The sequence below is a fragment of the Ranitomeya variabilis genome, chromosome 1 (genome assembly GCF_051348905.1).
Source record: "Ranitomeya variabilis isolate aRanVar5 chromosome 1, aRanVar5.hap1, whole genome shotgun sequence".
NCBI lineage: Eukaryota > Metazoa > Chordata > Amphibia > Anura > Dendrobatidae > Ranitomeya > Ranitomeya variabilis.
In genome coordinates, this window is record NC_135232.1 from 418,509,139 (window position 1) to 418,521,259 (window position 12,121).

The following is a 12,121-nucleotide window of genomic DNA, read 5'->3' on the forward strand; positions in this document are numbered from 1 at the left end:
TTCAGTCTGTGCTAGAGTATTCTGCCTTGCATCCAGCTCCTGACCTCTGGTGACTCCCTGGCTATATACCTGCTCCCGTGAACCTGTGGGGTTATCCTGCTACTCTGCTCTGAGTTCCTGCTGCGTACACCAGTTCCAGTAATCCTCCTTCATCTGCTGCTCGTGTTTGCTTCCATCTGCATTTGCTGGACATGTAAGCTGTTTCTGCTCTGCAAGAACCTGAGACTATTACCCAGACCTGCCTGGTTGAGCTAAGGTATTATTTGAACTGCCTTATAAGCATATCTATCTGTGTTGTGGACTATGCAAGGACTTATTCGTGTCAAGTATCCTCAAGAATAACTGTGCTTCATAGACTTTCTGCGTGATTGCATTTTGCTCTGAAAGTTTCCCATAGACTGCTGAGCTGCATTTGATATTTGCACCAAGTGTTGTGGACTTGAGTTTCTCTCTGCACCTGTTTGAATCACCGTGTGATAATATAGACTTTACCACTTATAAAACTGTGTCCTGTAGTTGTCTTGTTCCACGCAAAGAGTCTCCTGAGTTATCCCCTATAATTATTACATGAAGTTTCAATGAGGACCTGTTGGTTAAGGCAGTGGTATAAGTCTTCTTAGCTGGGAGCCCTGAAAGCTCATGCAACACATCCAATTTTTTTTTCCAGCCACACTCAGATGGCACAAACATCATTTTCATACAGTAATATTGGTAGAAAAATGTAAGGAAAGTAACACAGGTAGTTGACTGAAAGTAAGTGCTGGACTTCCTGTCTGGGAGCCCTACTAGACAGGCAACCCACTAGATGGAGACCCATCTTGGAGTCTCCACATTTCCAAATATTGTCACACACCACTAAAGTGGCATCAATTTCCACAGCGTAGAAACAGTATAATAGGCCTCTGACACCTTCAACTACAGGAAACCCACCAGATGGAGACCAAACTTGGAGTCTCCACATTTCAAAACATTATTGTCACACACTACTAAAGTGGCATCTATTTCCACAGAGTAAAAATATTATAGTAGGCCTCTGACACACCTTCCACCACAGGCAACTCACCAGAAGGAGACATAACTTGGAGTCCCCATATTTAAAAAAAACAGTTTGTAACATCAACAGCAGTAGCAACAGCAGACACATAAGCCACCACAAGGGTGAGACTAAAATAATGTGTGATCAGTGCATGACACTAAAAACTACACCATCGCCTAGCTTGCGAGTCTGCGACTGGAGTGCAAAAGTCATTGGAGATCCATAACTTGTTCATTTTGATGAAAGTTAGGTAATGTACACTTTGAGGGGACAGCCGGATGCGCTTATCTGTCAGGACTCCATCAGCAGTGGTGAAGACATGTTCTAAGAGAACAGTGCCTGCCAGGCATGAAATAACCTCCAAGGTGTCACAGGCGAGCTCAGTCCACTCTTCCATTTTTGAAGACCAAAATGCAAAATGGTCAAAACCCTCCCTGATGGCATTGATTTTGAGCTGATAAGACTTGTTCTCTGTTGTGCTAGTGCACAGGATGGTCTTAAAAATGTGTGAAACGACTCACAGAAATTGCTTATGCCACTTACACTGCTGCTGCTGCTAATGCTTTTGCTATGATGCTTGACATTCTTGGAGTTGGACGTCTAGAACTGAGATGCACACTGTGTGCCTCACTGCTATTTTGATGAAAAACATTTTTAAGATTGTCTACAAGCGTGTTTCAATACTCCAGCATGTGCGCGTCCCTTTCCAGGAGAGGGAAGCATCTGGCTAAATTTACTCTTGTACCGTACTAACAGAGTGGAAACCCAGTGGTCATCACTATTTTTAATTCTAAGAATACGAGCATCATGTTGAAGATAGTGCAGCAAGAAGGTGCTCATGTGTCGGACGCTTCCTTGAGGTCCAAGTCCATGGTGTGTTGGCAGTGGGGTAACACTCAAGATTGCTTCCTCCATCTCCTCCCACCAAACATGGACAACAGAGGGAATCATTATCCTCTTCATCTCCTGACTATTGCGCATCCATCACGTAGTCCTCATCCACTTGTTCCTCAGCTTCTGCTCCTGCGCCTTCACTAACAGTATGTCTAGTACAATGAGCCCCACTTAATCGCTGTAAGCCACCCTCCCATGGCACCCACCTGTGCGACGGCAGTCCAGAATTTTGAGATAGTGTTGTCCCTTCCACATCCTTCTCTGCTTCCACCTTTTCCTCTGGGCCTACCACCTCTTCACGCAGACTATTCAAAGTGTGTTCCAGCATGTAGCTTACCAGAATACTGATACTGATGATGGCATCATCAACGCTAATGATCTTAGTAGCCATTTCAAAACTGTGCAGAAGGGTGCAGAGGTCCTTCATCTGTGCCCACTCCACAAAGGTGATTTGCATCCCGTCCATACTGCATTGGCCCAGGGTATGTAAAAGGATATATGTACCAGGGCTCGTCACTGCTGCCACAGTCGCTGCAACATGTGCAGAGTGGAATTCCACTGTGTCGAAACATCGCAAATCAAACGGTTAACCAGTAGGCTGAAAGACCTCTGTAGCGATACAAGTTGATGACTAGTGGAATGCGATCATTGGAAGTGAGCTTTCTACAGCAGCACATCCAGGCCGGGATAGTGGCAGGGAAATTGCTGTACCACCAGGTTGAGGACATGAGCCATGCAAGGCACGTATGTGGGGTTGCTCCGATGTAAGGCCACAACCAGGTTTGCATTCTTTATCACACACGGCCTTCCCAGGCTCTAGGTTCAGCGGTTATACCAGTTGCTTGTGCACCTTTTTCTACCACATTTTTTCCTTTCACTCAACTTTCCATTAATATGCTTGGATACAGCATTCTGAACAACCAGCTTCTTTAGCAATGACCTTTTGTGGCTTACCCTCCTTGTGGAGTGTGTCAATGACTGCCTTCTGGACATCTGGCAAGTCAGCAGTCTTTTCCCATTATTGTGGTGCCTACTGAAACAGTCTAAGGGACCTTTTTAAATGCTTAGGACATCTTTGCAAGTGTTTTTTGTTATTCTAATTTACTGAGATAATGTCTTTTGTGTTTTCATTGGCTGTAAGCCATGATCATCAGCATAAACAGAAATAAACACTTGAAATAGATCACTCTGTTTGTAATGACTGTATATAATATATGAGTTTCACTTTTTGTATTCAAGAACTTAACTAAATTAACTTTTTGATAATATTCTGATTTTGTGAGATGCACTTGCATATAGAAAGAGAAAAATATAGTTTTATTGAGACCATAACACAAAACCAATGAAAACATTTAAAAACCATGTAACAACAATCCATAGTGGCCTGTGTAACAAAACACATAGATATTTACAGTATAATCATGTATAATACAAGGGAACAGTCAAAAATGGTACCTGGGAGCAGTGTACATAATAAAGTAGGCAACAAGTGAGACTGTCGGAGGAAAGGCATGATCACCCATAGGAGAGGTACCTCAAAGAGAGTAACAATCACCCAAAAATGAGCATCCCCATAGTTGGTATAGTGACCAGACGAAACAATCCCTCTATAATACTCTTTGTATTATACAAGATTATACACATCTATGTGTTTTGCTACTAAGGCCACTATGAAATCTGAATTGGTACATGGTTTTTAAATGTTTTTATTGGTTTTGTGTTATTGTGTAAAAAAAAATTGTACTTTTCTATTTCGATATATTAGGTGTGCGCATTTTATATGCATTGACCTTTCCTCTCCCTTTTGCTTGTTCCATATGACCTCATGCATCATGCAGCACCCTTTTGGTCCTACATATACTCATGGGCATATTTTAGTAGAGCAACATACCCTGCATATATTACATGGAATAGACTGTGTGAACAGCTCTGCAGAATGACCCTTCTGTGGTTTCCCACAGTCAGTTGGGCGTTTGGAAATTTGTGATACGAGGGGAAACAAGGGTGATTGGGGTGCCACCTCTGAGGATTGAATCCAAACAACCCTGAGGATAGGGAAAAAAGAGAACAACGCCACGCATGATCTAAGTGCAGTAACTAGGTGTAAATTGCACGCTTATATAATTGCACTCACCTAGTCAAAGGTGAAAATGCAGCATCGAAAGGGGATGCGACAGGAATCCAAGGGGAACGGTCTGTAGCTCGGCCAACTGGGCACACGGAAAAGGCCCTCAGACATCCGTGGTAAAACAGTAGATAGCTAGGAAAATCCCATATATATATATATATATATATATATATATATATACACCGGTAAAGATCTGCTTTACTGAGGTATTTATTTTTTAATGACCTGAAGAAAACTCCAGGATGTAGGAGTCGAAACGCGTTGTCCTATAATTTTTTATTACCTCAATAAAGCAGATATTTATGTATAACATCTATGAGAATCTCTAGACGGGAGCGCCGGCTACATACTGGGATTTTCCTTGCTATCTACCTCTGAGGATTGTACTGTGTCTGATGTTAAGGAGGAGGAGAGGCCACTTGATGCAGCGCTTGCCATCCGCTGGAGAACATACTCTTTCTAAGCCTCATCTACAATGCATACCGCTGTGCGGCTGCCAAAGAAAGGGAGTCAAGTAGCCCATCCAGTAACAGAAGTTGTCAGTGGTGTTTGGATAGGATGAGACAGTGTTTGTTCAGTTGAGCTTTCATTAACCTTAACACTTAACCCACCCAAGCCTATTCCCCCTTCCACCACAACCTCGCTTTTTCCCACTCATGTTGTATGTAGCCTTCCACTCTTGTAACCTGCTGTTTCACAACCTTAGGCCCACAGCTGTCAGTCACCTGTCACTAAATGAACAATCATTATTTATTTTCTTAGATAGTGTGCCTGAACAGCACTGTTATACCCAAAGATTTTTAAGTGGAAATCTGGTCTTCTGATTTGTTACTGAAACAAAAATTTAGCACAAACGATTTGAATTAGCTAATTAGGCCTCTTGGCTGTACCCCAATATTAGGCCTAACGATTCTTAAGTGGAAATCTGGCCTTCTGATTTGTCACTGAAACACAACATTATCAGTAAAGATTTCGATTAGCAAATGGGGTTTCCTGAGACTGCAACACAGTTTTTGTTTCTAGTTAGATGCTAGAAGATTGATTTCACACAGAACATGATCTTATCTAGCTACAGTAACTGACAAGTATAGTTTCAGCACCACCAGCACTAGCACAGGAGCAGCTTCTCTGCACTGTAACACTGAGAAAATGGTGCCAGCAAAAAAAGATGTCTTCTTTTTAAATGGCCTGGGACTTCGGCAGCCAATCACAGCAGATTTTGTGTCATGACATTGTGGATGGTTTCTGCACCCTCAATGGCTGCCGGAATGTGCACACATTAAGTTATTAAAGAAAAAAAAATTACACTCCGCAGCTCCTTTGACCTTGACACACCCCTCCCCTCATCAAACAAGTCACCCGTATTCCCCGCTCATCATACAGCACCAGTATAGTAGCCAAAGTAATAACAAAAGCATTAGTGAAAACGCGATGATTTACTGAACTATGACCAAATTTTGCTGACTAGAAAAATGCTCGTGAAACCGAACATGAATCCGAATATGCTGCATTCGTGCCGAATTTGAGATTGGCGAACGTTTTCCGAACAAGTCCGTTCTTCTCTACTTTCCATGTTACATAATAGTATATTACTTATCTCGTAAAATGAGCTGTACAGCCCAGATCTGGTAAAACTTTTTGGGTAATTTGTTTGTGATTTGCAGAGTATACATATGTATAAAATAAGAAATATAGTGAAGGATGGTTGAACTCATGATGTGACCCATGTTGCAGCCAGGGGGCGCTGTGTGTGCGCTTCAGGATGCGCTTGGATGCATAATTATGATGGTGAATTAGTGATTGTAAATGGCCGGTATGTGTTGCAGAAAGAGTCTGCACTGTGAGCCCAAAATGATATGGTTATGCTGGGACTTATAGTTCCACAAGTGTTTGTTGTGTTTACTTATAAGGGAGGGCTTATAGGGCTAGTTTGAAGAGCTAGGCAGGTCGAACTAGCTACACACACACCTCCCACCTATGGCAGTGGTTACAACTATGTAATGAATGTGACCAGGGTGTGGGTCACATGGTTGAGAGTGTATGGACCTGGAAGGTTGAGTGTGAGTCCTGGAATGGTCAGTGTGTTGGATTGTCCTGGAGTGGACTGGAGTCCTGGAAGCACCTTGTGAGACCATGGACTGATGGCCTGTGTGTTGGAAGTGCCTGGGACTGGACTTCCTCAAAAGCGCATGGAGGGGCCGCATCTAAAGAGCCTGTGATGGCTACTGTGTTGGGGAAGCTACAGTTTCTACTGCAGGTCTGGACTATCTGAGGTGCCCTGGTCACAAGGACGGTAATCCCAGTGAGGCAGCTTTCCCCTGGGAACCAGCACTGACAGGAGTCAGTGTGTGGAGCATGAGTTCCTATAAGGTAACTCCAGATAAAGGGGGTTACGGGCAGAGACGTATCTGCCATTGGAACAGACTGTCGGTGTTAATGTGTTCCGTTGATGTATATAATGAACTGTTTGTGACACGGTTTATGAAGTTTAATAAACCGAATAGACTGTTTATGTGGAGAAATCATGCCTAAGTGCTTTAATTCCTGTTGCCAAGCGAGTTTCCCCAACCCACTCAGGTAGCGCTATCACCACATTATCTACAGCATCAATCTAAATATACGGGGTGGGCCATTTATATGGATACACCTAAATAACATGGGAATGGTTGGTGATATCAACTTCCTATTTGTGGCACATTATTATATGGGATGGGGAAAAGTTTTCAAGATGGGTGGTGACCATGGCAGCCATTTTGAAGTAGGCCATTTTAGATCCAACTTTATTTTTTCCAATGGGAAGAGGGTCATGTGACACATCAAACGTATTGGGAATTTCACAAGAAAAATAATGCTGTTCTTGGTTTTAACGTAACTTTATTATTTCATGAGTTATTTACAAGTCTATGACCACTTATAAAATGTTAAAATGTGTTCAAAGTGCTGCTCATTGTGTTGGATTGTCAATGCAATCCTCTTCTCCCACTCTTGACACACTGATAGCAACACCGCAGAAGAAATGCTAGCACAGGCTTCCAGTATCTGTTGTTTCAGATGCTGCACATCTCGTATCTTCACAGCATAGGCACTTGCCTTCAAATGACTCCAAAGTCTAAGGCCTCTTTCACACGTCAGTGTCTCAGGTACGTGTAGTGACAGTTTTCTCACGTACCGGAGACACTGACACACGTAGACCCATTCAAATGAATGGGTCTATGCACATGTCTCCGTGTTTTCACGTTGAAATCGTTTATCTCTGGCAGCATGGTCCGCAAAGCGTCCCGCACACATGCACACGGAGAACAGTGTGCACTCTCCTCCGTCTGCATGTACCGCCCGCAGGAGAGACAGCGCTACAGTAAGCGCTGTCCCCCCTGCGTGTGGTGCTGAAGGCGGCATTCATCTCTTCTCCCCTGCAGGAGAGAAGCGATGAAAAATCAAGTTTTTGCTTTTTTGTTAAAAATAAAGTTTGGGGGTCACCTCCCGCCTCCCATCCCCCATGCGCCCGCCCGCTTACAGAGAAATACTTACCCAGCTCCTGCGATGTCTCCTCTCAGCGCCGGCAGCTTGTCCCGCGTGAGCGGTCACGTGGTACCGCTCATTACAGTGATGAATATGCGCATATTCATCACTGTAATGAGCGGTACCACGTGACCGCTCACACGGGACAAGCTGCCGGCGCTGAGAGGAGAGTGGAGACATCATGGGAGCTGGGTGAGTATTTCTCTGCAAGCGGGCGGGTGCACGGGGGATGGGAGGCGGGAGGTGACCCCCAAACTTTATTTTTAACAAAAAAAACCAAAAACTCTCCTGCAGGGGAGAAGAGATGAATGCCACCTTCAGCACCGCACGCAGGGGGGACAGCGCTTACTGTAGCGCTGTCTCTCCTGCACGGTCCGTGTGGTCCTCAGGCGGCACATGGGCGGCACACGGCTGCCGCACGTGTGCCACACTGATGTGCCAGGTGAGCACACGGACACTGATAACTCCGGTACCGTTTTCTCCGGTACTGGAATTATCTGGACGTGTGAAACCAGCCTAAGGGAGTCAGATCGGGAGACCTTGGTGGCCATTCAACCTACCTATGACGACCTATCCACTTTCTAGGAAAGTGTTTATGTAGGAATGCTTGGACCTGACACCCATAATGTGGTGGTGCGACTGCATTATTCAGGAAGTATTGCACCCAAAATCTGCTCAAGTTTGTGTTGCTATCTGTCTTTTCTTTCTTTCTTTCTTTCTTTCTATCTATCTATCTATCTATCTATCTATCTATCTATCTATCTATCTATCTATCTATCTATCTATCAATTTTCTTATTGTAGAGACACCTACCTGTATTTTTAGAAGAAACTGAGCAGAATTGATGCCATCTGTAGCTAAGCATTTTATTTCATCATTTAGAGTCTCTGAACCATCATGCTGGTACCTGGAGTAATGAAAGTAACAGTTAGCACATTGTTGCATCTAATTTTGGTACTCTTATAAATTATATATTTTTTTACATTATGCAATTTCCTTTAATATATTTTATAAATGTATCTTTATGTAAAACTGCTGGACCTATAGGCCCGATTTGTTATTTGCTATTTTTTAAGTATCTTTAATTCTGTGTCATGAAGTATTCCTTGGTGTTTTTTGAGCCAAATACTCCTGATGGCATACATGGTTCATGAATTTTGAGTAAAATAAAAACTGCTTAAAAGTTGATTTTTTCGCGACTTGTCACATGTAGTAGTGTCAGAAAATGTAAGCTAAAAATTTAGGTGTGCATAAAATTGTTTCAGAGGGAGACAGAGTGGGGGTGGAGTGGTGAATAGGTTTAGGAATATAAAAAATGTGTCACTTTTTTTCTGAATTAACGCAAAACATCTGTAAACTAGACTTTAAAAAAGCTCAAATTAAAATAAAGAATAAGGTACTGATAAGAAAAAAGGCAAAAAACACGGAAAAATCTGGATAAAAAAAGTTGCAAATGCAATTATTGGCCCCATTTCTTTAAAAACAATGCCCATAGATGAGTAGTTCTAGAGCACTGCCCCACCCCCACCATGTCCAGCATCACACTATTAAAAGTAATGATGGAAGAGGAAAGCTGTCTGCTCCCTCCTCCATCATTCTCTCTCTGCGTCTATCGTCTCAGTGCAACGGGTGCGATGATGTCAATATTTCTTGCCCGCTGTGTCAAGCAGTGAAGAGTTTCAGAACACTTGCTGCCAAGATAGATGCAATTGAGGAACGAGGAGAGTTGAAGTGTTTATTTATTTTTTAATGTGGGGCCATTATTCTGTATGCAGTACTATGTGAGTCCCATTATTCTATATGGATGAGTATTGTGGGGCCCACTATACTATATTGAGGACTATTTGGGGTCAATTAGACTGTGTGGGGATCAGAGTTGGGGCATCATACTGTGGGGTCACCATACTTTGCTGGGATAAAATTACTTTTTGGACTGCAAAGCTGTGAGATATCCTCTTCTGCGACCTCATCAAATATTGAGGGGTTTTTTTTTGGGGGGGGTGGAGGGGGGCAATTAGAACTTCTGCTTTGAGGCCCTATGATTTTTATGTCATGTGATCTGACTCTAAAGATCTATTACTTAAAATGTACTTTGTTCGTAGGACAACCCCTTTACGTTTTTTTTCCATATGAAAGTGTTCACCATTATATTTAATGATAAAGAAAAACTTCCTCAATTGTAGACATTTTTCAATATCAAAATTGGCCTGCGACTTTGTCCAAGTTTTTAATTTTGTTGCTCTGTGTATTTGAGTTTGACATCTCTGCTGTGCAATATCGGGTCATCCTGATGATGTAGCCTGATGTCTTGTTACAATAAGCAGCCATAACACCATTATCTCCAATATGATATTATCTCAAATGGATTGGAGACACAGTTTTGACCTATACATGCAAATTAAAGCAATGATTGTAACAATCCTAACCTAACTTTTAACGTGCTGACATCCATGTAGCTGAACTGCTCTCCCTCATTAACTGGTCTTCCTTCTAGCTGTATTGCGCCATGTAATGGTGTTGTCTGTAGCATAATGTGAAGCTTGTCTTGATATGTGTCCTTGTCTGTCATATGGATATGGTCCAAAGTCAAAAGATGAGAGCCACCTTCCTCCACTCTCAGGTCATATGTGAGTACCTAAACACAAGATGCAATATAAAACACTGTAAAAAATACAATACATTTAAAAGTCATTCTCAGCCCCAGTAACCCAAAAACGAAATCCAAAACCCTGTAATTAAATTTTTGTATTATATGTAATCTTTCTCCAAACACAGCTAGGTGTTCAGGAATGTTCATGTACGATGGAACACTGGACCTGCCCCAAAGTCTCCTTTGTGATCAGCATGACAAGCAGAAACACTGAGAAGATTGTCCTATTGGGGACAGCCAAAATCTATGGAAATTCTGGGGACAGCCAAATTCTGCTTTGTGTGCAACACGGCTGCCACTTACGGTATATTGACTTATTGTTTCCAGTTTCTTTGGAAGCAACTTGACATGACAGCATATTGTGAGAAGGCACCTGAAGTGGCAGTTACAGTTTACAGACATAATTAAATGTGCTACCGTAGTTAACTGTTATTATGGAAGATCTGTGTAGGCATTTACCTGAGGAGGCTGATTGTCTACAGGAAGTATTGTGATGTTGAAGCAGATACCATACAATGTACCTCCATGTCGATTCCTGACTGATAAGGTAAAGTGGACACGCAGAACTTCAGAACCTATGTCATCCATGGGAGGCATATATGCAACCTTCATGTGACTCACTGCATGCTGTAAAACCAAAAGATTAATCACTGTCATGGCAGTCTGGCATTTAAAGAAAACCTTGACCTTGTGGTGTAGTCTGTGTACTATTGTACTACTACATGCACATGACATTGCCGCACTACATGTGTTCTATTATTGTGTGTTGTGTGGGTGTTTATGACTGGATGGTTTGCTGAAGTCTATTTGCTGATAGGCATTCTTGGAAAAATGTAAATATATAGGAACATAAATTGGATCTTGAGTACAAATAATCCAATGAATACTCCTCAAAAGTACTTGGGTACAATTTTTTCCCTGAGTACTTGGGTACAAATCCCCCATGAATACTTCCCATAGGTACTTGGATACAAATTTTGCTATGAATACTTCCTACATGTACTTGGGTACAAATCCCCCATGAATACGTCCCATGGGCACTTGGGCACAAATCCCCCATGAATACTTCCCATGAGTACTTGGGCACAAATCCCCCATGAATACTTCCCATAGGTACTTGGATACAAATTTTGCTATGAATACTTCCTACATGTACTTGGGTACAAATCCCCCATGAATACGTCCCATGAGCACTTGGGCACAAATCCCCCATGAATACTTCCCATGAGTACTTGGGCACAAATCCCCCATGAATACTTCCCATGAGTGCTTAGGTACAAATTCTGTCATTAATTCTCCCTATGAGTACATGGATACAAATCCCACATGAATACTCCCCATGTATACATGGGTACAAACCTTCCTATGAATACTCCCCATGAATAGCTACAATGCATTTGGTTCACACATGGCATTTTATTCTTAAATGCCACTGCAGCTTTTAATGCCATTTTATGAATCAAAGCCAAAAGTGGATCTACCGGGAAGAAGTATCAGGCCCTCCTTTATCTTACTCATTCCATTTGAATCCACTCTTACCTGTGGCCAAAAAGTTGCATCAAAAGTTGCAATAACATTTTTCAAGAGAACTGTGTGTGAAATTACCCTTATGACAGTATTAAATAATGTAGCCATCAAAAGACCTCAAAAGTAAAAAACATTCAATATTCACCTGTATGAAATACAAACAGAAGCTATATACCTGTGTGAAAGTTGATGTCACGATAGCAGCATGATCCTTTGCAAATTTTGGAATACTGTCTACGAGAACAATCTTGCCAGCATCTAGGTCACTGCACAAAAATTGGTTAATCCATGGTTAACTTTATAGTTACTTACCGTACATATTTTCACTATTCAGCTTCCATAAATAGTGCACAAAGAACATTGCTAG

At 42.2% G+C, this 12,121-nt stretch overlaps 1 protein-coding gene across 1 annotated transcript in view; it reads right to left on the reverse strand.

Moving 5' to 3' along the window:
• The window catches only part of FREM1 (FRAS1 related extracellular matrix 1), a 364,890-nt gene that overhangs the window by 179,334 nt on the left and 173,435 nt on the right, over positions 1–12,121 (reverse strand). The window contains exons 12-15 of the mRNA XM_077249240.1: positions 11,930–12,020; positions 10,687–10,854; positions 10,004–10,212; positions 8,391–8,484 (exon numbers count right to left, since the gene is read on the reverse strand). Of these exons, the coding sequence (XP_077105355.1) occupies positions 8,391–8,484; positions 10,004–10,212; positions 10,687–10,854; positions 11,930–12,020 (562 nt within the window). The remainder of the gene's footprint in view (positions 1–8,390; positions 8,485–10,003; positions 10,213–10,686; positions 10,855–11,929; positions 12,021–12,121) is intronic.